Source organism: Salvelinus fontinalis, chromosome 6 (assembly GCF_029448725.1).
Source record: "Salvelinus fontinalis isolate EN_2023a chromosome 6, ASM2944872v1, whole genome shotgun sequence".
NCBI lineage: Eukaryota > Metazoa > Chordata > Actinopteri > Salmoniformes > Salmonidae > Salvelinus > Salvelinus fontinalis.
In genome coordinates this window covers 50,778,943-50,801,236 of record NC_074670.1, presented here as the reverse complement: position 1 = coordinate 50,801,236, position 22,294 = coordinate 50,778,943, and the positions used below count along the sequence as shown (strand labels likewise).

General features: G+C 44.2%; 1 protein-coding gene across 1 annotated transcript in view; it reads left to right on the top strand.

Annotated features, from left to right (window-relative positions):
• LOC129858036 (phosphatidylinositol 3,4,5-trisphosphate 5-phosphatase 2B-like) overlaps positions 1-17,591 on the top strand; it is a 31,902-nt gene extending 14,311 nt beyond the window's left edge. The window contains exons 12-26 of the mRNA XM_055926917.1: positions 291-408; positions 981-1,077; positions 1,507-1,645; positions 1,793-1,892; positions 2,049-2,137; positions 2,635-2,716; positions 6,541-6,630; positions 6,734-6,847; positions 6,951-7,039; positions 7,125-7,212; positions 7,481-7,633; positions 8,075-8,156; positions 8,308-9,094; positions 13,767-13,876; positions 13,974-17,591. Coding sequence (XP_055782892.1) covers positions 291-408; positions 981-1,077; positions 1,507-1,645; positions 1,793-1,892; positions 2,049-2,137; positions 2,635-2,716; positions 6,541-6,630; positions 6,734-6,847; positions 6,951-7,039; positions 7,125-7,212; positions 7,481-7,633; positions 8,075-8,156; positions 8,308-9,094; positions 13,767-13,876; positions 13,974-14,073 — 2,238 coding nt within the window. The 3' untranslated portion in view covers positions 14,074-17,591. The remainder of the gene's footprint in view (positions 1-290; positions 409-980; positions 1,078-1,506; positions 1,646-1,792; positions 1,893-2,048; positions 2,138-2,634; positions 2,717-6,540; positions 6,631-6,733; positions 6,848-6,950; positions 7,040-7,124; positions 7,213-7,480; positions 7,634-8,074; positions 8,157-8,307; positions 9,095-13,766; positions 13,877-13,973) is intronic.
• The last annotated feature ends 4,703 nt before the right edge of the window (positions 17,592-22,294 follow it).

The window sequence follows — 22,294 nt, the reverse complement described above, 5'->3', positions numbered from 1 at the left end:
AACGCTACAGTCCTATGTGGTACGAACATAACATACGGACACAGGAGACAATCACCCACAAACAAACAGTGAGAATGCCCTACCTAAATATGACTCTTAATTAGAGGCAAACGCAAACCACCTGCCTCTAATCAAGAGCCATACCAGGCAAACCGAAACCAACATAGAAACAGATAACATAGAATGCCCACCCAACCTCACGTCCTGACCAACTAACACACAAAAACTAACATAAATAGGTCAGGAACGTGACACTCTGTTATAGTGTTCTGTGGTTATGTGTCCTGCAGGTGGCAGTACAGTCGCTGTGGAACATGAGGCTAGCAGTGTTCGTGAAGCCGGAGCACGAGAGTCGCATCAGCCATGTAAACACAGCCAGTGTGAAGACTGGCCTGGGGAACACATTGGGTATGATACCAGGCCCCTACTTGGGTCGTCTATGGGTCGGCTACCCATAACACCACACCCTCCTCCTCGTCTCAGAAATGAATGCGTAGTATACACATACACATACCAGTGGAGACTGCTGAGGGGAGGACGGCTCATAGTGATGGATGGAAGGGAGTCAATAGAATGTCAAGGAAACAACATGTTTGATACCATTCCATTGACTCTATTCCAGGCATTATGAGCCGTCCTCCCGTCAGCAGCCTCCACGGACACATACTGTATCTTTGGCATAGCCTACAGCCAAAGACACGTGTCAAACTCATTCCATGGAGGGCCTACGGGTTTTTTGCTCCTCCCTTGTACTTGACTGATGAATTAAAGTCACTAATTAGTAAATAACTCCCCTCACATGGTTGTCTAGGTCTTAATTGGAAGGGAAAAAACAAAAAGCTGCAGACACTCGTACCCTCCATGGAATGAGTTTGACACCCCTGATCTGTGACGTCAGAGCATGATTAACAGGAATGAAATGTTGTGTTTTATTAACTAAATGAGGTTAACCTTTAAATGTCAAATCTGTTTGTTTCCAGGAAATAAAGGTGCTGTTGGGGTTTCCTTACTCTTCAACAGTACTTCTTTTGGATTTGTCAACTGCCATCTGACCTCTGGCAGTGAGAAAGTAGTTAGGTATGTACATATTGTACACACCAGTGGAGGCTACTGAGGGGAGGACGGCTCATAATAATGGCCGAAACCGAGTGAATGGCATCAAACTATGTGTTTGATGCATTTGATACCGTTCCGCTAATTCCGCTCCAGCCATTACCACGAGTCCGTCCTCCCCAATTAAGGTGCCACCAACCTCCTGTGGTATACACAACTGTATACACACCTATTTCCAATGGTCAGCTCTTTGGTATATCATTTGGGTGTTAGTTGACAGATAAAACATTAGGGTAATGTTCAACACAACTATCATCAGATTGATGTACACTGTGTCCTTTCTATATAAGGACATGCCAGGGCTGTAGAGTGTATACGTTTCCAATGGATGTACGCAACGTGTCTATGTGTGTGAGTTGATGTTGTCCCTCCCTGTGCTTGTGGGCTTGTCAGGAGGAACCAGAACTGTGCGGACATCCTCAGACTGTTGTCCCTGGGTGACCGGCAGCTCAGTGCCTTTGACGTCAGCCTGCGCTTCACACATCTCTTCTGGTGTGGAGACCTCAACTACAGACTAGATCTGGACGTACAGGTCAGACAAGCCCTGTCTCCTCTCCGCTCTCTGTTTCGTTGTTCCCCAGCAAATAGATCAGATGTAGTGTAACCTGAAATCAAGAATCTCCATAGACCCAGAGCCGTACCTTGAATTCTCTCATACTGAATCGCTATTGCTTTACAGGACATTCTGAAACATGTGTCCAAGCGGGAGTTTGATGAGCTCATGTGTGCTGACCAGCTGACACGAGAACGACACAAGAGGAAGGCCTTCCTCAATTTCAGTGAGTAGCATCCTACGGACGTCATGTCAAACTGCATGTTCCTGTGTGGGTGAAAATACCTGTTATTTATTCTTGTCAATAATTTCACCTCTTCGTTGCTTTTGTCTCGGAATCTACCCCTTCTCTCTCCCTTTCTCTCTCTTTGTCCTGGTTAAGAGGAAGAGAAGATTGCGTTTCCGCCCACCTATCGGTACGAGAGGGGGTCCAGGGACAGTTACCTGTGGCAGAAGTACAAGACCTCTGGCGTGAGTCTATCTCCCTGTGACACTATCTGACACAACCTCTCAAAGCTACATTGTGTCCAAATCAGCGTGTTGTCTGAATTACATTCAAGCAGTAAGTGATGAATAATCCACACAAAGCATCATTTGTGAGCCTTGTGAAAGCAGTCAGCAAATAAGGGAATTGCATAATGCTAGGTTGGGAACCTTCGCCTTTGCAACTAGTGTAACTTGCCCCCCTAAACATTCTACACAAATAAGTATAGCTCACGACTGGATTTACTGTATGTGTAACCCAATCAGTCTCTATTGGGGTCACAAGGGGTGGATGCTTTGACGGCAGCTGTCATCATGACTACTAAAACTACCTCACAGAGTGAAATGGCTTGTATGATTGGGATGCAGTGTTCCCTACATTATATAATACCATGTTTCTAAATCAATTCTATGTTCAATGTGTCCGCATCGAACACACACAAACACACAATAAATATAGCCATTCTTCTATTCTGTGTCTACAGGTGCGTGTCAATGTGCCATCATGGTGTGACCGGATTCTGTGGAAGTCTTACTCAGAGACACATATCACCTGCAACTCCTATGGTGGGTTTAGGTTTACGACATGGATGATTTTGATGGGGCTGGGGGCCACAAAAAAACAGAACTCATCATGAGGGGCCGCAGTGGCTCATGGGTCTGCGTACACCCCCAACCCCATCCTCTTGTGAGAAAACATTTTAGCGGCCCCACTCATGACAGCGATGACCGATATTTACATTTTAATGTTAATTTCCTGCAATTCTACTCATTTTGCCACAGGGTGCAGGCAAATGTTTGCAGTTTATGTGATAACTGATGATCAATGGGCCCCACCTCGGTCAGTAACTGGACCATGCTTACTACAAGTTTAGATAGCTGGCCGCTAGACTAACTTACCAATCGTTTAAAAGAATGCTGACACGTGCTAATTGAATGACTGCTGATGCACATTTCTAAATTGCACCTTGTGTATTCTATTACTCTAACTCTCAACAGGAAGTTGAGACCCCGATTGAGTTCCAACAAAAACAAATATATATATATAATTTGTTTAATAAATAGTATTTTTGTTATTATTATTATTGGGCCACAGGCCTACAAAAGGGCGGCTGTGGGCAGCTAGTTGCCCATCCCTGGTTTAGGACATAAACTCAGCAAAAAAAGAAACGTCTCTTTTTCAGGACCCTGTCTTTAAAGATAATTCGTAAAAATCCAAATAACTTCACAGATCTTCATTATAAAGGGTTTAAACACTGTTTCCCATGCTTGTTCAAGTAACCATAAACAATGAATGAACATACCTGTGGAACGGTCGTTAAGACACCAACAGCTTACAGACGGTAGGCAATTAAGGTCACAGTTATGGAAACTTAGGACACTAAAGAGGCCTTTCTACTGACTCTGAAAAACACCAAAAGAAAGATGCCCAGGGTCCCTGCTCATCTGCGAGAACATGCCTTAGGCATGCTGCAAGGAGGCATGAGGACTGCAGATGTGGCCAGGCAATAAATTGCAATGTCCGTACTGTGAGACGCCAAAGACAGCGCTACAGGGATACAGGACGGACAGCTTATCGTCCTCGCAGTGGCAGACCACGTGTAACAACACCTGCACAGGATCGGTACACCCGAACATCACACCTGCGGGACAGGTACAAGATGGCTACAACAACTGTCCGAGTTACACCAGGAACGCACAATCCCTCCATCGGTGCTCAGACTGTCTGCAATAGGCTGAGAGAGGCTGGACTGAGGGCTTGTAGGCCTGTTGTAAGGCAGGTCCTCACCAGACATCACCGGCAACAAAGTTGCCTATGGGCACAAACGCACCGTCGCTGGACCAGACAGGACTGGCAAAAAGTGCTCTTCACTGACGAGTCACGGTTTTGTCTCACCAGGGGTGATGGCTGGATTTGCGTTTATCGTTGAAGAAATGAGCGTTACACCGAGGCCTGTACTCTGGAGCGAGATCGATTTGGAGGTGGAGGGTCCGTCATGGTCTGGGGCGGTGTGTCACACCATCATCAGACTGAGCTTGTTGTCATTGCAGGCAATCTCAACGCTGTGCGTTACAGGGAACACATCCTCCTCCCTCATGTGGTACCCTTCCTGCAGGCTCATCCTGACATGACACTCCAGCATGACAATGCCCCCAGCCATACTGCTCGTTCTGTGCATAATTTCCTGCAATACAGGAATGTCAGTGTTCTGCCATGGCCAGCGAAGAGCCCGGATCTCAATCCCATTGAGCACGTCTGGGACCTGTTGGATCAGAGAGTGAGGGCCAGGGCCATTCCCCCCAGACATATCCGGGATCTTGCAGGTGCCTTGGTGGAAGAGTGGGGTAACATCTCACAGCAAGAACTGGCAAATCTGGTGCAGTCCATGACGAGGAGATGCACTGCAGTACTTAATGCAGCTGGTGTCCACACCAGATATTGACTGTTACTTTTGATTTTGACCCACCCTTTGTTCAGGGACACATTATTCCATTTATGTTAGTCACATGTCTGTGGAACTCAGTTTGATGTTTCAGTTGTTGAATCTTACGTTCATACAAATATTTACACACATTAAGTTTGCTGAAAATAAACGCAGTTGACAGTGAGAGGACGTTTCTTTTTTTGCTGAGTTTATTTTTTGTTGGTAACATTATATTCAGACATAGTGCCTTCGGAAAGTATTCAGACCCCTTGACTTTTTCCACATTTCGTTACATTACAGCCTTATTCTAAAATGGATTAAAGAAATACAAATCATCAGCAATACCACTTGATGAAAAAGCTAAATCTGTTTTTTAGAAATTTTTGCTCGTTTATTAATAATAAAAAAACAGAAATACCTTATTTCCTTAAGTATTCAGACCCTTTGCTATGAGATTCGAAATTGAGCTCAGGTACATCCTGTTTCCATTGATCATCCTTGAGATGTTTCTACAACTTGATTGGATTCCACCTGTGGTAAATTAAATTGATTGAACATAATTTGGAAAGGCACACACCTGTTTATATAAGGTCCCACAGTGCTTGTCAGAGCAAAAGCCAAGCCATGAGGTCGAAGGAACACAGGATTGTGTCGAGGCACAGATCTGGGGAAGGGTAACAAAGCATTTCTGCAGCATTGAAGGTCCCCAAGAACACAGTGGCTTCCATCATTCTTAAATGGAAGAAGTTTTGGAACCACCAAGACTCTTCCTAGAGCTGGCCGCCCGGGCCAAACTCAGCAATTGGGGGAGAAGGGCCTTGGACAGAACTCTTGAGTTCCTCTGTGGAGATGGGAGAACCTTCCAGAAGGGCAACCATCTCTGCAGCACCGCACCAATCAAGCCTTTATGGTAGAGTGGCCAGACGGAAGCCACTCCTCAGTAAAAGGCACATGACAGCCCGCTTGGAATTTGCCAAAAGGCACCTAAAGACTCAGAGCATGAGAAACAAGATTCTCTGGTCTGATGAAACCAGGTTTGACTCTTTGGCCTGAATGCCAAGCATAACTTCAAGAAGAAACCTGGCACCATCCCTACGGTGAAGCATGGTGGTGGCAGCATTATTCTATGGGGATGTTTTTTAGTGGCAGGGACTGGGAGACTAGTCAGGATTGAGGCAAATATGAATGGAGCAAAGTACAGAGATCCTTGATGAAAACCTGCTCCAGAGCGCTGAAGACCTCAGAATGGGCCGAAGGTTCACCTTCCAACAGGACAACGACCTTAAGCACACAGTCAAGACAACGCAGAAGTGACTTCGGGACAAGTCTCTAAATGTCCTTGAGTGGCCCAGCCAGAGCCCGGACTTGAACCCAATCGAACTTCTCTGGAGAGACCTGAAAATAGCTGTGCAGCAACGCTCCCCATCCAACCTGACAGAGCTTGAGAGGATCTGCAGAGAAGAATGGGAGAAACTCCCCAAATACAGGTGTGCCAAGCTTGTAGCGTCATACCCAAGAAGACTCGAGGCTGGAATCGCTGCCAAAGGTGCTTCAACAAAGTACTGAATAAATGGTCTGAATACTTTTATTTTTAATAAATTAGCAAACATTTCTAAAATCCTGTTTTTGCTTAGTCATTATGGGGTGTTGTGTGTAGATTGAGGGAAAAAAATCAATTAAATACATTTTAAAATAAGGCTGTAACCATAACAAAATGTGGAAAAAGTCTAGGGGCCTGAATTCTTTTGACCTCCTTCAGCAAATACTCCCCATACAGCATACTCCATCATAGCCATTAAAGGATCATTACTTTAGTCTATGCCGCAGGTTTTGATTGAGGTTGAATAGCATAGAGTGCTGAAGTGATCATTAGTGACATAAGAATGCTTGTATGATGGTGCAGTTAACAGAATAAGGATAATGGATACGGTTGTATCATTATGACTGAGATCTCTCTGTCTCCAGGTTGTACAGATGACATCTTCACCAGCGACCACTCGCCTGTTTTTGCCACATTCCATGTAGGGGTGACATCACAGTTCATTTCCAAAACAGGTGATTGTGGTTATTTTGACATAAGAATTTTTATTAATATACGTCGTATAATATAACTGTGATACTTGCTTGTGAGCCTCGATTTCTTTGCACTACAAAACAGACCCAAACTCTAGCATGGAGAGGGCCTGGATGGAGTTGGAAGGTGTTGAGGCCATTGTGAAGACTGCCAGCAAAGCCAAGTTCTTCATTGAGTTTCACTCATCCTGCCTTGAAGGTGCCTTGTCCTTAACCGTTTCTCGTCTAGTTCATCTATAGTTCTATAATATACTCTGTGACTTATGTGATGAATAATTTAAGTCGATATCTGTCTTGAGCAGAGATCCGCCGTTCCGTAGAGAATGACTCACAGAGCTGTGATGTGCCTGGCTTCCTCAAACTGGGCTGGTCCCCCAAGCAGCTGCCCAAGGTAAATACATCAATCTGGAGCTAGATGAGCAAACTCATACCAAAGACGCATAGCTGACCTGTTTGTGTGTGTCTACATATCATAGCTTCTCCCGATCCTCTCAGACATGGAGTACCTTCAGGATCAGCACCTCCTGCTGTCTGTCAAGTCATGTGACGGATTTGAGTCATACGGTTGGTCATTACTCCTTCCCTTCCTGTTCGTAACCACCACCATTCACTATTTCCCCTCTCATCAGTCACTTAGTCAATCAATGCCCTTTGACCCTAGTCATTGAGATGTTTAGATGTTTTGAAGTGTATTTTAGGCACAGATCAAAGACCAGTGTACAGTCTTCAAATCTTAACTATTAGGAGAGAAAAAAGCTAAACTTACCAGAGATCGGTGTCTAGGCCGGGATCAGTGTCCACTCCATTGTTGATCCTATTGTTGACTCTGTAGGTGAGTGCTGTGTGGCGCTGCGCTCCCTTATCGGCGCAGCAGAGCAGTTTGAGACGTTTCTGACCCACCGGGGTGAGGAGATGGGCTCCATACGTGGGCGGGTCAGGGTCCACGTGCCCAAGGACCGGCGAGGAACACGGGAGAAGATCTACGGTGGGTTCGCCTGGCTGCCCTCCCGCCAACCTCATCACTGTTCTCCTCTCCTTCCTCTGCTCGCACTATCACTTCCCGCTGGGCTTCTGTTGCGACAGTCCATATGCCCTCTGGTTCTCCTGTGTATTTCTCATTGCTTCCTCTATTTGGTTCCTGATTGATCCAAGGCTTGGCTTTCTCTCTCTGTGGTCTCTGCCCTGGCTTCCTCTTTTGGCTCCTCGCTGACTGACCCTGACCAGATGCATCCTGAGACATTCAAAGGACACACAGTGTGAGTGGGTGCCATTTGCCCTATAGGTCAGGCATTATGCATTGCCATGACAACACACATGAACACTGCCACCACACGCCAGGGGCAGCCTTTACCCCAGACAATACAGAACATATGGAGAAGACATTAGTTAGATGGTGTCCAGGAAACATCTGTTTTGTCTTTTTCAGAATGGTTCTGCTTTGAGAAGGATGAGAAGGCTCTGGTGAGGGGATGCTTGTCTCCTCCGTCCACTCGGGCACCTATCAGCCGGTGAGGATCTTTTTGGTGTTTTTCAAGCCACTCATTGTAAAACCAGCCAACATACATTGTCAGCATATGATTCCGAGATATGATTAGTGATGGAAGATAGTATAGTTTGTCATTTAGCCTACTTTCATTATTATCTGTCCACCCATTTCAGATCCTCACCGCCTCCACCCAAGCCGGCCCCTAGCAGTTACACAAACCCTGCCTACTTCATATTTGAAGGTGTGTCTGTCCTGGGAAGAGTAGAGGAGTCTCCACCCCCTCGCAGGGACCCTCAGGTGGTCTGGGCCGGCGACTCCGCGCTGCAGTTACCCAAACTCTTCGGGGGGCGTGGCTGTGACAGGAAGTCCCCTCGCAGGTCGGACTTCACTGAAATCGAGATTCCAGGGATCCTGCCCCACTATCCTTCCACCAATGACCATCATCCACCCCAGACCAACTCCTCCTATCAGCTCTTCCCATCAAAGGACCCATCGCCAATCCCCCCTGCCCCAAGCCCCACCTCTCACTATCATGAACAACCCATACAACCACGACCAAGCAAAAAAAATGTTGTCCAGGACTCCATCCTGCCTGCCAAGAACCTGAGGAACATGTACATGAACCACTCCGCCATCATCAGAGAGACCCCCAGGAGAGAACAGCCTAGGGTGCACCAACAGGAACAAGCCATCCCTGTACGGAGCAGCAAACTCCCAGCCTTCTACCCATATGTGTCCACCTGTGTACCCCACACCCAGGCCTCAGCACCGTGGGTGGTGGAGCAGCCAGTTGGGCCCCTTGGGGACCACTCCCTCACAGCCCTGCAGATAGCCAAGTCACTCAGCGAGGTAGACTTCTTCCCAGTGGCCCTTGAAGCTCCATCTACCCCATGCCAGAGACCGGCCCAGAGGAATGACCTGGCCATGGCGGCAGAAAGAGGCTACTGCTGGGAGAAAGAGGTGGGTAGATATAAAATGTTTCTTTTATTTTTTATTTCACCTTTATTTAATCAGGTAGGCCAGTTGAGAACAAGTTCTCATTTACAACTGCGACCTGGCCAAGATAAAGCAAAGCAGTGTGACAAAAACAACAACACAGAGTTACACATGGGATAAACAAACGTACAGTCAATAACACAATAGAAAAAATAAAAATCTATATACAGTGTGTGCAAATGTAGTAAGATTAGGGAGGTAAGGCAATAAACAGGCCATAGTGGTGAAATAATTACAATTTAGCATTAACACTGGAGTGATAGATGTGCAGATGCTGATGTGCAAGTAGAGATACTGGGGTGCAAATATAAAAAACAGTATGGGGATGAGGTAGTTGGGTGCGCTATTTACAGATGGGCTGTGTACAGGTGCAGTGATTGGTAAGCTGCTTTGACAGCTGATACTTAAAGGTAGTGAGGGAGATATAAGTCTCCAGCTTCAGTGATTTTCGCAATTAATTCCAGTCATTGGCAGCAGAGAACTGGAAGGAAAGGAGGCCAAATGAGGAGTTGGCTTCGGGGATGACCAGTGAAATATACCTGCCGGAGCGAGTGCTACGGATGGGTGCTGCTATGGTGACCAATGAGCTGAGATAAGGCGGGGTTTTACCTAGCAAAGACTTATAGATGTCCTGAAGCCAGTGGGTTTGGCGACGAATATGAAGCAAGGGCCAGCCAACGAGAGCATACAGGTCGCAGTGGTGGGTAGTATATGGGGCTTTGGTGACAAAACGGATGGCACTGTGATAGACTACATCTACTTTGCTGAGTAGAGTGTTGGAGGCTATTTTGTAAATGGCATCGCCGAAGTCAAGAATCGGTAGGATAGTCAGTTTTACGAGGGTATTTTTAGCAGCATGAGTGAAGGAGGCTTTTATGCGAAATAGGAAGCCGATTCTGGATTTAATTTTGGATTGAAGATGCATAATGTGAGTCTGGAAGGAGAGTTTACAGTCTAACCAGACACCTAGGTATCTGTGGTTGTCCACATATTCTAAGTCAGAACTGTCCAGAGTAGTGATGCTGGGCGGGAGGCGGGTGCAGGCAGCGATCGGTTTAAAAATATGCATTTAGTTTTACTAGCATTTAAGAGCAGTTGAAGGCCACGGAAGGAGTGTTGTATGGCATTGAAGCTCATCTGGAGGTTTGTTAACCTGTCTAGGATCAGCGTGGCGCTAGCGGCACACCCCCCCCCCCCCCCCCACTGAAAAACCAGTGCCGCGAAATTCAAAAAAAATATTTTTTTTAAATATTTAACTTTCACACATTAAAGTCCAATACAGCTAATGAAAGACACAGATCTTGTGAATCCAGTCAACATTTCCGATTTTTAAAATGTTTTACAGGGAAGACACAATATGTAAAGATGTACATCTATTACCTAAAAACACATTAGCATAATCCACCATCTTTTATTTGTCCACCAACACCAGTAGCCATCACCAATTCGACTAAACTAAGATATTTATAGCCCCTAACCAACAAAAAAACTCATCAGATGACAGTCTGATAACATATTTATGGTATGGGATAGGTTTTGTTAGAAAAAAGTGCATATTTCAGGTATATGGCATAGTTTACAATTGCACCCACCATCACAAATGGACTAGAATAATTACAATGAGCAACGTGTTTACCTAACTACTAATCATCAAACATTTCGTAAAAATACACAGCATACACGAATCGAAAGACACAGATCCTGTGAATACAGACAATATTTCAGATTTTCTAAGTGTCTTACAGCGAAAACACAATAAATCGTTATATTAGCTTAGCACATAGCAATTAGCAGCCCAGCATTGATTCTAGCCAAAGTGAGCGATAAAAGTCAACATCGCCAAAAGATATTAATTTTTTCACTAACCTTCTCAGAATTCTTCCGATGACACTCCTGTAACATCATATTACACAATCCATATAGAGTTTGATCGAAAATGTTTATATTTAGCCACCAAAATCATGGTTAGACAATGTGAAATGTAGCTCAGCTGGTCAGAAAATGTCCTTGCGCCACTTAGACAGTGATCTACTCTTATACATAAATACTCATAAACGTGACTAAAAAATATAGGGTGGACAGGGATTGATAGACAATTTAATTCTTAATACAATTGCGTTATTACATTTTTTAATTTATCCTTACTTTTCAATACAGTTTGCGCCAAGCGAAGCTACGTCAAAAAACATGGCGTCCTAAGCCACTAAAATGTTTCGACAGAAACACGATTTATCATAATAAAAATGTCCTACCTTGAGCTGTTCTTCCATCAGTATCTTGGGCAAAGGATCCTTTCTTGGGAGAAATCGTCTTTTGGTGGAAAGCTGTCCTCTTGCCATGTGGAAATGTCAACTGCGTTCGGGATGAACTGAAAAGCGTGCCCAACTTTTCACATCGTTGCAAAAATAAATGTCCCAAAATCGCACTAAACGGATATAAATTGCTATAAAACGCTTTAAATTAACTACTTTATGATGTTTTTAACTCCTATAACGAGTGAAAAGATGACCGGAGAAATATAACAGGCTAAACTAACGCTTGGAACAGGTGCGCGCCGGTGTCCTCTAGGCTCATGACGCAGCTCCCAAAGAATGACTAGCTTCAGGGTTTTTTCATTTGTAGGGCCTGTGAACGCGCAATCGACCCCGTTGGAATCGTCATCACGTAAAGGCATCCAGGGGAAGACGTAAGAAGTGTCCGTATAGTCATAGCAACGACAGTGCCCTTTTAACTGACTTCAGAAAAGTGGCCAACATTTCTCAAATCTGACTCCATGTCAGGGAAATTGCTGTAGAATGGGCTCTGTTCCACTTAGAGACAAAATTTCAACTCCTATAGAAACTATAGACTGTTTTCTATCCAATAATAATAATAATATGCATATTGTACGATCAAGGATTTTGTGGGAAGCCGTTTAAAAAATTAGCCAAATTAGCATAAATAGTCTAAACAGCGCCCCCATCCCCAACAGGTTAACACAGTGTCCAAAGAAGGGCCAGAAGTATACAGAATGGTGTCGTCTGCATAGAGGTGGATCAGAGAATCACCAGCAGCAAGAGCAACATCATTGATATATACAGAGAAAAGAGTCGGCCAGAGAATTGAACCCTGTGGCACCCCCATAAAGACTGCCAGAGGTCTGTACAACAGGCCCTCCGATTTGACACACTGAACTCTATCCGAGAAGTAGTTGGTGAACCAGGCGAGGCAGTCATTTGAGAAACCAAGGCTGTTGAGTCTGCCGATATGAATGCAGTGATTGACAGAGTCGAAAGCCTTGGCCAGGTCGATGAAGACGGCTGCACAGTACTGTCTTTTATCTATGGCGGTTACGATATCGTTTAGGACCTTGAACGTAGCTGAGGTGCACCCATGACCAGCCCCGAAACCAGACTGCATAGCGGAGAAGATACGATGGGTTTCAAAATGGTCGGTGATCTGTTTGTTAACTTGGCTTTCGAAGACTTTAGAAAGGCAGAGCAGGATGGATATAGGTCTATAACAGTTTGGGTCTAGAGTGTCTCCCCCTTTGAAGAGGGGGATGACAATGGCAGCTTTCCAATCTTTAGGAATCTCAGACGATACGAAAGAGAGGTTGAACATGCTAGTAATAGGGGTTGCAACAATTGAGGTGGATAATTTTAGAAAGAGGGTCCAGATTGTCTAGCCCAGCTGGTCCAGATTTTGTAGCTCTTTCAGAACATCGGCTATCTGGATTTGGGTGTAGGAGAAGAGGGGGGGGGGGGGGGGGGGGCTTGGGAAAGTTGCTGCGGGGGGTGTGGAGCTGTTGGCCGGGGTAGGAGTAGCCAGGTGGAAAGCATGGCCAGCCGTAGAAAAATGCTTATTGAAATTCTCAATTATCGTGGATTTATCGGTGGTGACAGTGTTTCCTAGCCCTCAGTGCAGTGGTCAGCTGGGAGGAGGAGTTCTTATTCTCCATGGACTTTAGTCTCAAAACTTTTGGGAATTTGTGCTACAGGATGCAAATTTCTGTTTGAAAAAGCTAGCCTTTGCTTTCCTAACTGACTGTGTATATTGGTTCCTAACTTCCCTGAAAAGTTGCATATCGCGGGGGCTATTCGATGCTAATGCAGAACACCACAGGATGTTTTTGTGCTGGTCAAGGTCAGTCAAGTCTGGAGTGAACCAAGGGCTATATCTGTTCTTATTTCTAAAAATTTTTGAATGGGGAATGCTTATTTAAGATGGTGAGGAAAGCACTTTTAAAGAATAACCAGGCATCCTCTACTGATGGGATGTGGTCAATATCATTCCAGGATACCCCGGCCAGGTCGATTAGAAAGGCCTGCTCGCTAAAGTGTTTTAGGGAGCGTTTGACAGTGATGAGGGATGGTCGTTGAACCGCGGGCCCATTACCGAAGCAGGCAATGTGGCAGTGATCGCTGAGATCCTGGTTGAAGACAGCAGAGTTATATTTAGAGGGGAGGTTGGTCAGGATTATATCTATGAGGGTGCCTGTGTTTATGGATTTGGGGTTGTACCTGGTAGGTTCCTTGATAATTTGTGTGAGATTGAGGGAATCTATTTTAGATTGTAGGTGCCTAGTAATTGGCCCAGACCTAAGGCTTTATCATTCAGTTTTTTGACTAGACATTTGTTTTGGTGTTTGATACAGGTCCTATATGGAGCTCCAGAGACGGTGCGAGAACTACTCAGCACCCTGGGTCTACAGAAGTACACTCTGGGACTCAGCCTCAACGGCTGGGACGACCTGGACTACTTCAGGTGAGAGGAGGAATAACGGTGGATGGAACCTGATTTGTTTGGTCTCGGTGGGCTAAGTCAGTCAGGGATACCTAAATGACCTTTGCTCTCTCCACAGTGGCATCACAGAGGAGGACCTGCGTGCAGCCGGAGTGTCGAACCCGTCGCATCGCCGGAGGATCCTGGAGAACCTACCCAGGATCTGGGATTCACTATAGACCTACTCACGTTGTTTGAGTTCTCAAACGGAACTTAATGGACATCGGTGACTGAAGCCTGCCCTAATGGACTACTCGTCCTCTCTTCCACTCACGTCCGTTTATATACAGTAAAAAATAGTTTCTGGTAAGCAAACGCACAGACATGGTGCGTGTCCCATGAAATCCTCATCTCATATCTGTTTCCATTCACGCGTCCACCTTATAATGCTCAAACATTTTTTTATATCCAATTTTAGATCCACATAGCTAAATATTGATTTTACTGAATTTACTCGTCACCAGACGAGTGTTTACTGAGCATTCACACGCTTCACCTCCTCCCCTGCCCTTTCCACTGCTCTGCCGTTTATAAAGAACAGCTTGTAAAATCACTCAATAAGGGCCGTGGAGGATGAAATGTACCGCTGTACATATTTACCAGTGCACATTTTAACATGGCCTGGAAAGTTAATAATAAGGTCTCGCTTTCTGTTTACTGTCCGATGGTATTATTATCTTGTCACTGTGGTGTAGCTGTTAGTGATAAGAGGGGAATCCAGTGGGAGGAAAATGCGAACCCTGGGCCCGTTTATTTACATTCTTACTATTACATTGTATATGTTTCTCTATTCTCTCCCTTGTCCCATAACTCTCGTGCGCTCACGAGATAATAAAGTGGCACCCACCCATTTAACATGAACATCACAGTCACTTAATCAATGCTTCTGTGAACTTAGCTTTCTTTTTTTACTGCCTTTTTAAACCGTTATTGTATAAAACTAACTGTTGACATATGTGGGTTCTTAGACACTGCTACTGTGTGAAGATTGAGGGCCTGAAACTTGTGCTTGACGCCTGTGGTTCCTTTCCTGTGGTTCTTTGCCAGTGGCGCTACTTTGGTCATCTGAGTTTTAGATATGCATTTAACTGTGGATCATAGAAGTTTACTACTTTATTTTCTGAAGGTTGTTGAATTAAGGTAATGAACTATTACATGCAGGTGATGTTACATTTATTCAACCCAATGGGTGGGACACGACGTGAATAAAACATTGTTGTGTCAACATTATGAAATAAACTCTAGATATTTATTAGGACATTTGGGACCATATAATCCAAAGGAAATTGAGCATGGGGAGGTTTCATATCCCAGACTGTACTATGGAATTATGTTTGTTTTGTCTTCATATAAAACTATAAATTATCCACACTCTTAATGGTACAGGCCTTGCTGGCACAAAAATACAATAGCGGAAAAACAAATCGACCATGCCTTGATATAATCATCAACCTAAAATGGTATACCTAGCTACAGCATATAAACTGCTGTAGGAATGAAATGACAGAAATTCAATTGAATAGCTGTCATCATTTGCTTAATTTGCAAAATTATAACAGGTTTATATATTATTTTTGCTAATTGTTATATTTTCTTGAAGCCTTTCTTTGTTGGATATCTTCCCCAAAACTTTCTGTGTCTGGTTTCACACTATATTGTCAGTTACACCCACAAAAACCACACTACTCTGTGCTGTACTCACCCATGACATGATTTGGGTCTTTTACATAATGCAAGTCAATGTCAGTACCACACACAATAGCTCAGTGGATGTTATCAAGGCATGCATGTTTGAACAGTAGAAATACTTTTACTCTTGTGTAAATTCCAATGTAAAGTGTACCCATGGAGCGACAGTCATTATGGGAAAATAATAGGTATTTGTCCTTACAGCAAATGTTCTATAACTACGAGCTGTATGTGGGTCCGATATAACTTCGGAACCCAGAACCATTTCCTGTCTGCGCTGGCCATGTAAGTTCTACTCGTTCTAACACAGGCAAGAGTGGAGGATGTGTGTCCATGTGAGATTCTGAGAAATCTGTTGATATTATCGGTCTGTGTGTTTGCGGCCTGTGGTGGTGCATACGTACAAGTTAGTCATTCAAAAATGAGCCAACACATCCCTCTGTGTCCCCTGACAGCAGGTATGTGTCAGTGACCCCCTGGCTGACCGTAGAGGCAAATGTGTACTGGTCTCCCCTCCTGGACTCAGACACTGCGGTGGGGTGATGGCCACGGTGATAAGACCCCCGGCCAGACTGGCTCCGGTGGAACTCTCATGATGTCATCACAGGACATCCTCAGGGGATTCTGGGACTTTTGGCAGAATGTCAACATAGTGATCCTGTCTGCTCCTCTATAAACCCAACAGCCTTTGTCCACTACAGTAGGTTAGTTTAAAGCCAGGAACAAGATGATAGTGTGGCTGTGATTCTTTTCAAATCATTCTAATCCAACTGCTACAACTACTAATAATAAGGCTGTGGCTGCGGAGCGGACTTTTCCAGGACTCTGACTTTTTCCCGAGCGCATGTGTTTCTTTACCTCTACGTTAGGCACATATTTTTCTGGTCTCCTTCCCTTCACATTTCTTGCTGCCAGTTGTGAATGATAATTCACGACTGGCAGCGTTTTACTGGTGAAACGTCCATGCAGCGTCTGCATACCAACCATTTGATCTCAGACCAGTTTCATTGGGATACGCGCTTAGATCTTGAGTTATACTATACAGTGTTGTTTCCAAGTAGCCTGCAGAGCCTACCTTTGTGTTTTGCCTAGCGGAATGCGCTGTTGAGTTTTAGCCACATGAGAGGAAAATGTGGTGGTGTTTTTTATCTTACAGTAACTGTCACGTTCCTGACCTTATTTCCTTTGTTTTGTCTTTGTTTAGTTGGTCAGGACGTGAGCTGGGTGGGCATTCTATGTTTTGTGTTTCTATGTTGGGTTCATTTTCATTAGCCTAATATGGTTCTCAATCAGGGGCAGGTGTTTTACGTTTCCTCTGATTGAGAACCATATTAAGGTAGGCTGTTCTCACTGTTTGTTTGTGGGTGATTGTTCCTGTGTCAGTGTTTGTACCACACGGGACTGTTTCGTTTCGTTCGTTCGTGTGTTTTGTTCTCAAGTTCAGGTCTGTTCACGTCGTTTGTTATTTTGTAGTTTGTTCAAGTGTTTTTCGTCTTCGTTTAAATAAACATGATTATGTCTTTAAACTACGCTGCATATTGGCCCGATCCTTGCTCCTCTTCAGATGAGGAGAAAGACGAGCGTTACAGTAACGCAATGTTATTATTTTATTTTATGTAGAGTACTATCCTCAAGTGATCTTGCAGGCATTGATTCAGCTTTCATCTATCTTTATTAAACAAGCACCATTCGCAAGAGTTCTCTAAAAGTAGAGCACATGACGCTACAAACACAACAAGGAACACGTCTACAGTGAGCTCCAAAATTATTGGGAAGGTGACACATATTTTGTTGTTTTGGCTTTGTATTCCAGCACTTTGGATTTGAAATGATACAATGGACCTGGACCCGGTGAGGGGTAGAGCCTCGGTTTTGCGGCTGTTAAGTTGAAGGGAGTTTTGCTTCATCCAAGCTCTTATCTCCTTAAGGCAGGTGTTTAGACGAGCACAGGCAGCAGAGAGACTTGGGGCAGTTTTCACCAGTGTTGTTCACCAGTGTTGTTCATCAGGGTTGTTTAAGATGAGGGAGGACGATACACATTTTTTATAATTTTTTTATTATGGGCATGACCTTATTTCTATTGCAGCATATTGGATGACTGTCATTTATATTACATTCACCCAGTTCAATGTAACATCAATAAGTTTAGGCTACTACATGATACTCTAGTTTTCCCTATACTCTTCGTGAGGTTGCTACAACCTAGCCTATGAATGAAAGTTTACAACGTAGGTGCGCAGGTCGAGATACATTTTGTAATCAAGGTGACAGACATTGGCACATTCAATCTCGCCTTGCACACTTTTGCCTGCATCTAGCTGATCTAGGGTGTAATCATTCGTTCAACAGTTGCAAATTAGTTTCTATTGGACAAATTCAGGTTATGTTTATCCCCGTTTTGTTCTGTTTGCTTCCGTTTAAGAAACGTTTTTCAACAGAATCGGCGGAATGAATACACCCCTGATCACATGCAAACACAGTTCACTTTCATAGCAGCCACATAGAAACAGCCAGATAGAAACAGCATGATCCCTTGATCGTTGTATAATTCCTTCTCGCATATGCTCTCCTCCTCTCACCTTTTCCCTTCGCTTGTGGACTTCAGTGTTCAAAACGTCAGCAGGCTGTCATGGGCCTTTTACTGAGGAGTGGCTTCCATCTGGCCAATCTACCATAAAGGCCTGATTGGTGGAGTGCTATGGCCCTGACCAAGACCCTTCTCCCCCTATTGCTCAGTTTGGCCGGGCGTCCAGCTCTAGGAAGAGACTTGGTGGTTCCAAACTTCTCCAGAATGATGGAGGCCACCGTGTTCTTGGGGACCTTCAATGCTGCAGAAATGTTTTGGTTCCCTTCCCCAGATCTGTGCCTCGACACAATCCTGTCTCGATGCTCTACGGACAATTTATTTGACCCCATGGCTTTGCTTTTGCTCTGACATGCACTGTCAACTGTGGGATCTTATATAGACAGGTGTGTGCCTTTCCAAATCATGCCCAATAAATTGAATTTAACACAGATGGACTCCAATCCAGTTGTAGAAACATCTCAAGGATGATCAATGGAAACAGGATGCACCTGAGCTCAATTTCGAGTCTCGTAGCAAAGGGTTTAAATACTAATGTAAATAAATTATTTCTGTTTTTTATTGTTAATACATTTTCAAACATTTATAGGAACCTGTTTTCGCTTTGTTCTTATGGCGTATTTTGTGTAGTGTAGATTTTATAATAAGGCTGGAACATAACAGAATGTTGAAAAAGGGAACAGGTCTGTAACGGCAGATTTCCTCGTCTAAAGAGGAGGTGTAGCAGGGATCGGACCAAGACGCGGCGTAGTAAGTGCCCATGTTTTAATATAATCAACTGAACAAGACACAAATAACAAAGTAACCTAACCGAAAACAGTCCCGTGTGGCACGAACACTGACACAGGAAACAAACACCCACAAACCAACAGTGAAAACAGGCTACCTAAATATGGTTCCCAATCAGAGACAATGAAAAACACCTGCCTCTGATTGAGAACCATATCAGGCCAAATGACAAACCTAAACATAGAAACACAGAACATAGACTGCCCACCCCAACTCACACCCTGACCAACTAACTAAAGACAAAAAACAAAAGAAATACGTGACAGGGTATGAATACTTTCCGAATGCACTGTATTTGGGGAAGTGAATTATATTTAGTATAGATTTATCTAAAAAGGATAACTTTTTAAAATATTTCCCTATTTAATTATTTTAAATTAAATTCACTGAGGGGATGGTCCTCCCCTTCCTTCTCTGAGGAGCCTCCACTGGTTTTCACATATAGCTGGGTGTCATCAGCAGAGGAATATTGTAAGGCCTGGGTGTCGAAGTGTGGAGTCAACACGCAGGAAACAGCAGGTGCCAAATCCAAAATGTTCTTTAATGAACACGGACCATCTAGTCCACCCTATTAACACACTGGGTGTACTATATAACCAACCCCAGACACGGGGAAAAGGAACACAATCCAGAAACACGTAGCACACAAACAACACCACTACTGACAAGCAAACAATCCCGCACAAAGAAACATGCGGGCCGGCTGACTAATAAGCCCAACTAATTAACCCTAATACACCACAGGTGAACCCAATAACCACATAGGGAGGGGGAGAAAAAGATCAGTGGCAGCTAATAGGCCGGTGACGACGACCGCCGAACGCCACCCGCACGGGAAGGAGAGCCTGCCTCGGTCGAAGTCGTGACAAATATCATTGATATTATCTGTATGAGTGCTCACCTGATGCTAACTCATTACCCTGGTAGTTTACTACAGATGGTATTGGATTAGTTAAAAAAAAATACAATACACTGACTTTCTGTCTGTGAAAGTTAAATAAAGCAAGTCAGCCTGTCCTATGATTGGTACTGAGTGGGTTTCTGACTTCTCCATGGGTCAGGGGTCAGGGTTTAAAGGAGAAGGGAGAAGAGGGGCTGCACTGACCCCAGGATATGAGCAGTAGAACTGCCAGCCGAACAGAAGAAATGCATAGTAAATTAGCACCATAACACCATGACACTGCAATAAGCCTAATTTGTTTGAAGAACCAAAGAAGCACAATTACCCAAAATAGTCACTTACAGTATAAATCCTCAATAGCAATCGTTCACACGTGAAAGTTATGTTGTTTTAACAAGGGCATCTACAAGGGTAAAGGAAAATTCCATTCAAAAGCTTTTGGTATTTGTTTAATTAGTCCACTTTTGATACAGTCCCAAAATGTTTTGTCAGCGATCAAGTTTTCAAGATGTAGAACAGTCAAAATACAGAAAGTGTAACAGTATGCTGCGTTTGAAAACTTGAGCCATAGATATTCAAATCTACAATCCCAACAGGGATACCACAAGATACAGTACAGGGATCAGGTCCCGTCTCAGAGTAGGAGCGCTGGTTTAAGATTAGGTCCCCCCTGTCCATGTAATCTTATTCATTGTGATCTAAAAGGCAAAGCTGTTCCTAGATCAGCACTCCTACTCTGAGATGCTTTGTGAATACGGGCCCAGTTCTGATGCATGCTATATGGAACTAAAAGCATAAATATTGTCGTTTCTGACCGTCCTGTTTGGAGTCACGTGAAAACTGACATTCCCAGTGTTACGGCTCTCGTCAAAAGGAGTGGACCAAAGCGCAGCATGGAAAGTGTTCATGATTTTTATTGTCAAAAAACACTCAAACATAATAACCAAAGTGAAAACACACAGTTCTGTCAGGTACAGACACGAAACAGAAAACAAGATCCCACAACTGAAGGTGGGGAAAAAGGGCTGCCTAAGTATGATCCCCAATCAGAGACAACGATAGACAGCTGCCTCTGATTGGGAACCATACCCGGCCAACAAAGAAATATACAAACTGGAATGCCCACCCCAAATCACACCCTGACCTAACCAAATAGAGAAATAAAATGGCTATCTAAGGTCAGGGCGTGACACCCAGATAGATAACACCTGGTCTATGCATCTCTGCCAACATTAGCTTACTGCTCATCCTGCCCACATTTATTTCTTTATGATCATGTTTTATCATTTTATCACTCACATTTCCAGTAAATTATGACGATGACGTGGAAAGATGGCCAGAGTCAATAGTACATTTCTCCTGTCATGCCAGGATCAACCGCTGTGTAAATGTGCTACTTTGCGACAACCATTTACAGAACTGTCTAAATATTAACCTTAAAGCTGTAGCAACGACCCACCAATATCAGGCTTGGCTGGCAGTAGAGTAACATGAGAATGGTGACAAGCAGGACAGAGTTGAAGAGAAACAGTAGCATACTTTTTGGTAGAATACAGTCTGATTAATCACTTTCACGGTATATTAACCTTAATACTCATTTGGAAAATCAAATACATAAACAAAGGATATTTACATTTCTGCCATTTAGCAAATGCTCTTATCCAGAGCAACTTACAGTAGTAAGTGCATATATTTTCTTGGTGCCCTGTGGGAATTGAACCCAGAACACTAGTGTTGCAAGGGCCATGGGCTATCAACTGAGCTACACAGGAATGGTAAAAAAGTCATGCATTACTCTCCATATTGATACAGCTGCCCTGGTCTATTAGTAGGCTAGTGCAGTAGGCCCTACAGTAGGTCATTACTGCTAATCACAGTTCATGTTATTTCCACTTTGATTTGGGAATGCAGCCTTCACTGCAGCCGAGGTGAGTAAAACATTTAAACGTGTTAACCCTCGCAAGGCTGCAGGCCCAGACGGCATTCCCAGCCGCGTCCTCAGAGCATGCGCAGACCAGCTGGCTGGTGTGTTTAAGGACATATTCAATCAATCCTTATCCCAGTCTGCTGTTCCCACATGCATCAAGAGGGCCACCATTGTTCCTGTTCCCAAGAAAGCTAAGGTAACTGAGCTAAACGACTACCGCCCCGTAGCACTCACTTCCGTCATCCTGAAGTGCTTTGAGAGACTAGTCAAGGACCCTATCACCTCCACCCTACCTGACACCCTAGACCCACTCCAATTTGCTTACCGACCCAATAGGTCCACAGACAACGCAATCGCAACCACACTGCACACTGCCCTAACCCATCTGGACAAGAGGAATACCTATGTGAGAATGCTGTTCATCGACTGCAGCTCAGCATTTAACACCATAGTACCCTCCAAACTCGTCATCAAGCTCGAGACCCTGGGTCTCGACCCCGCCCTGTGCAA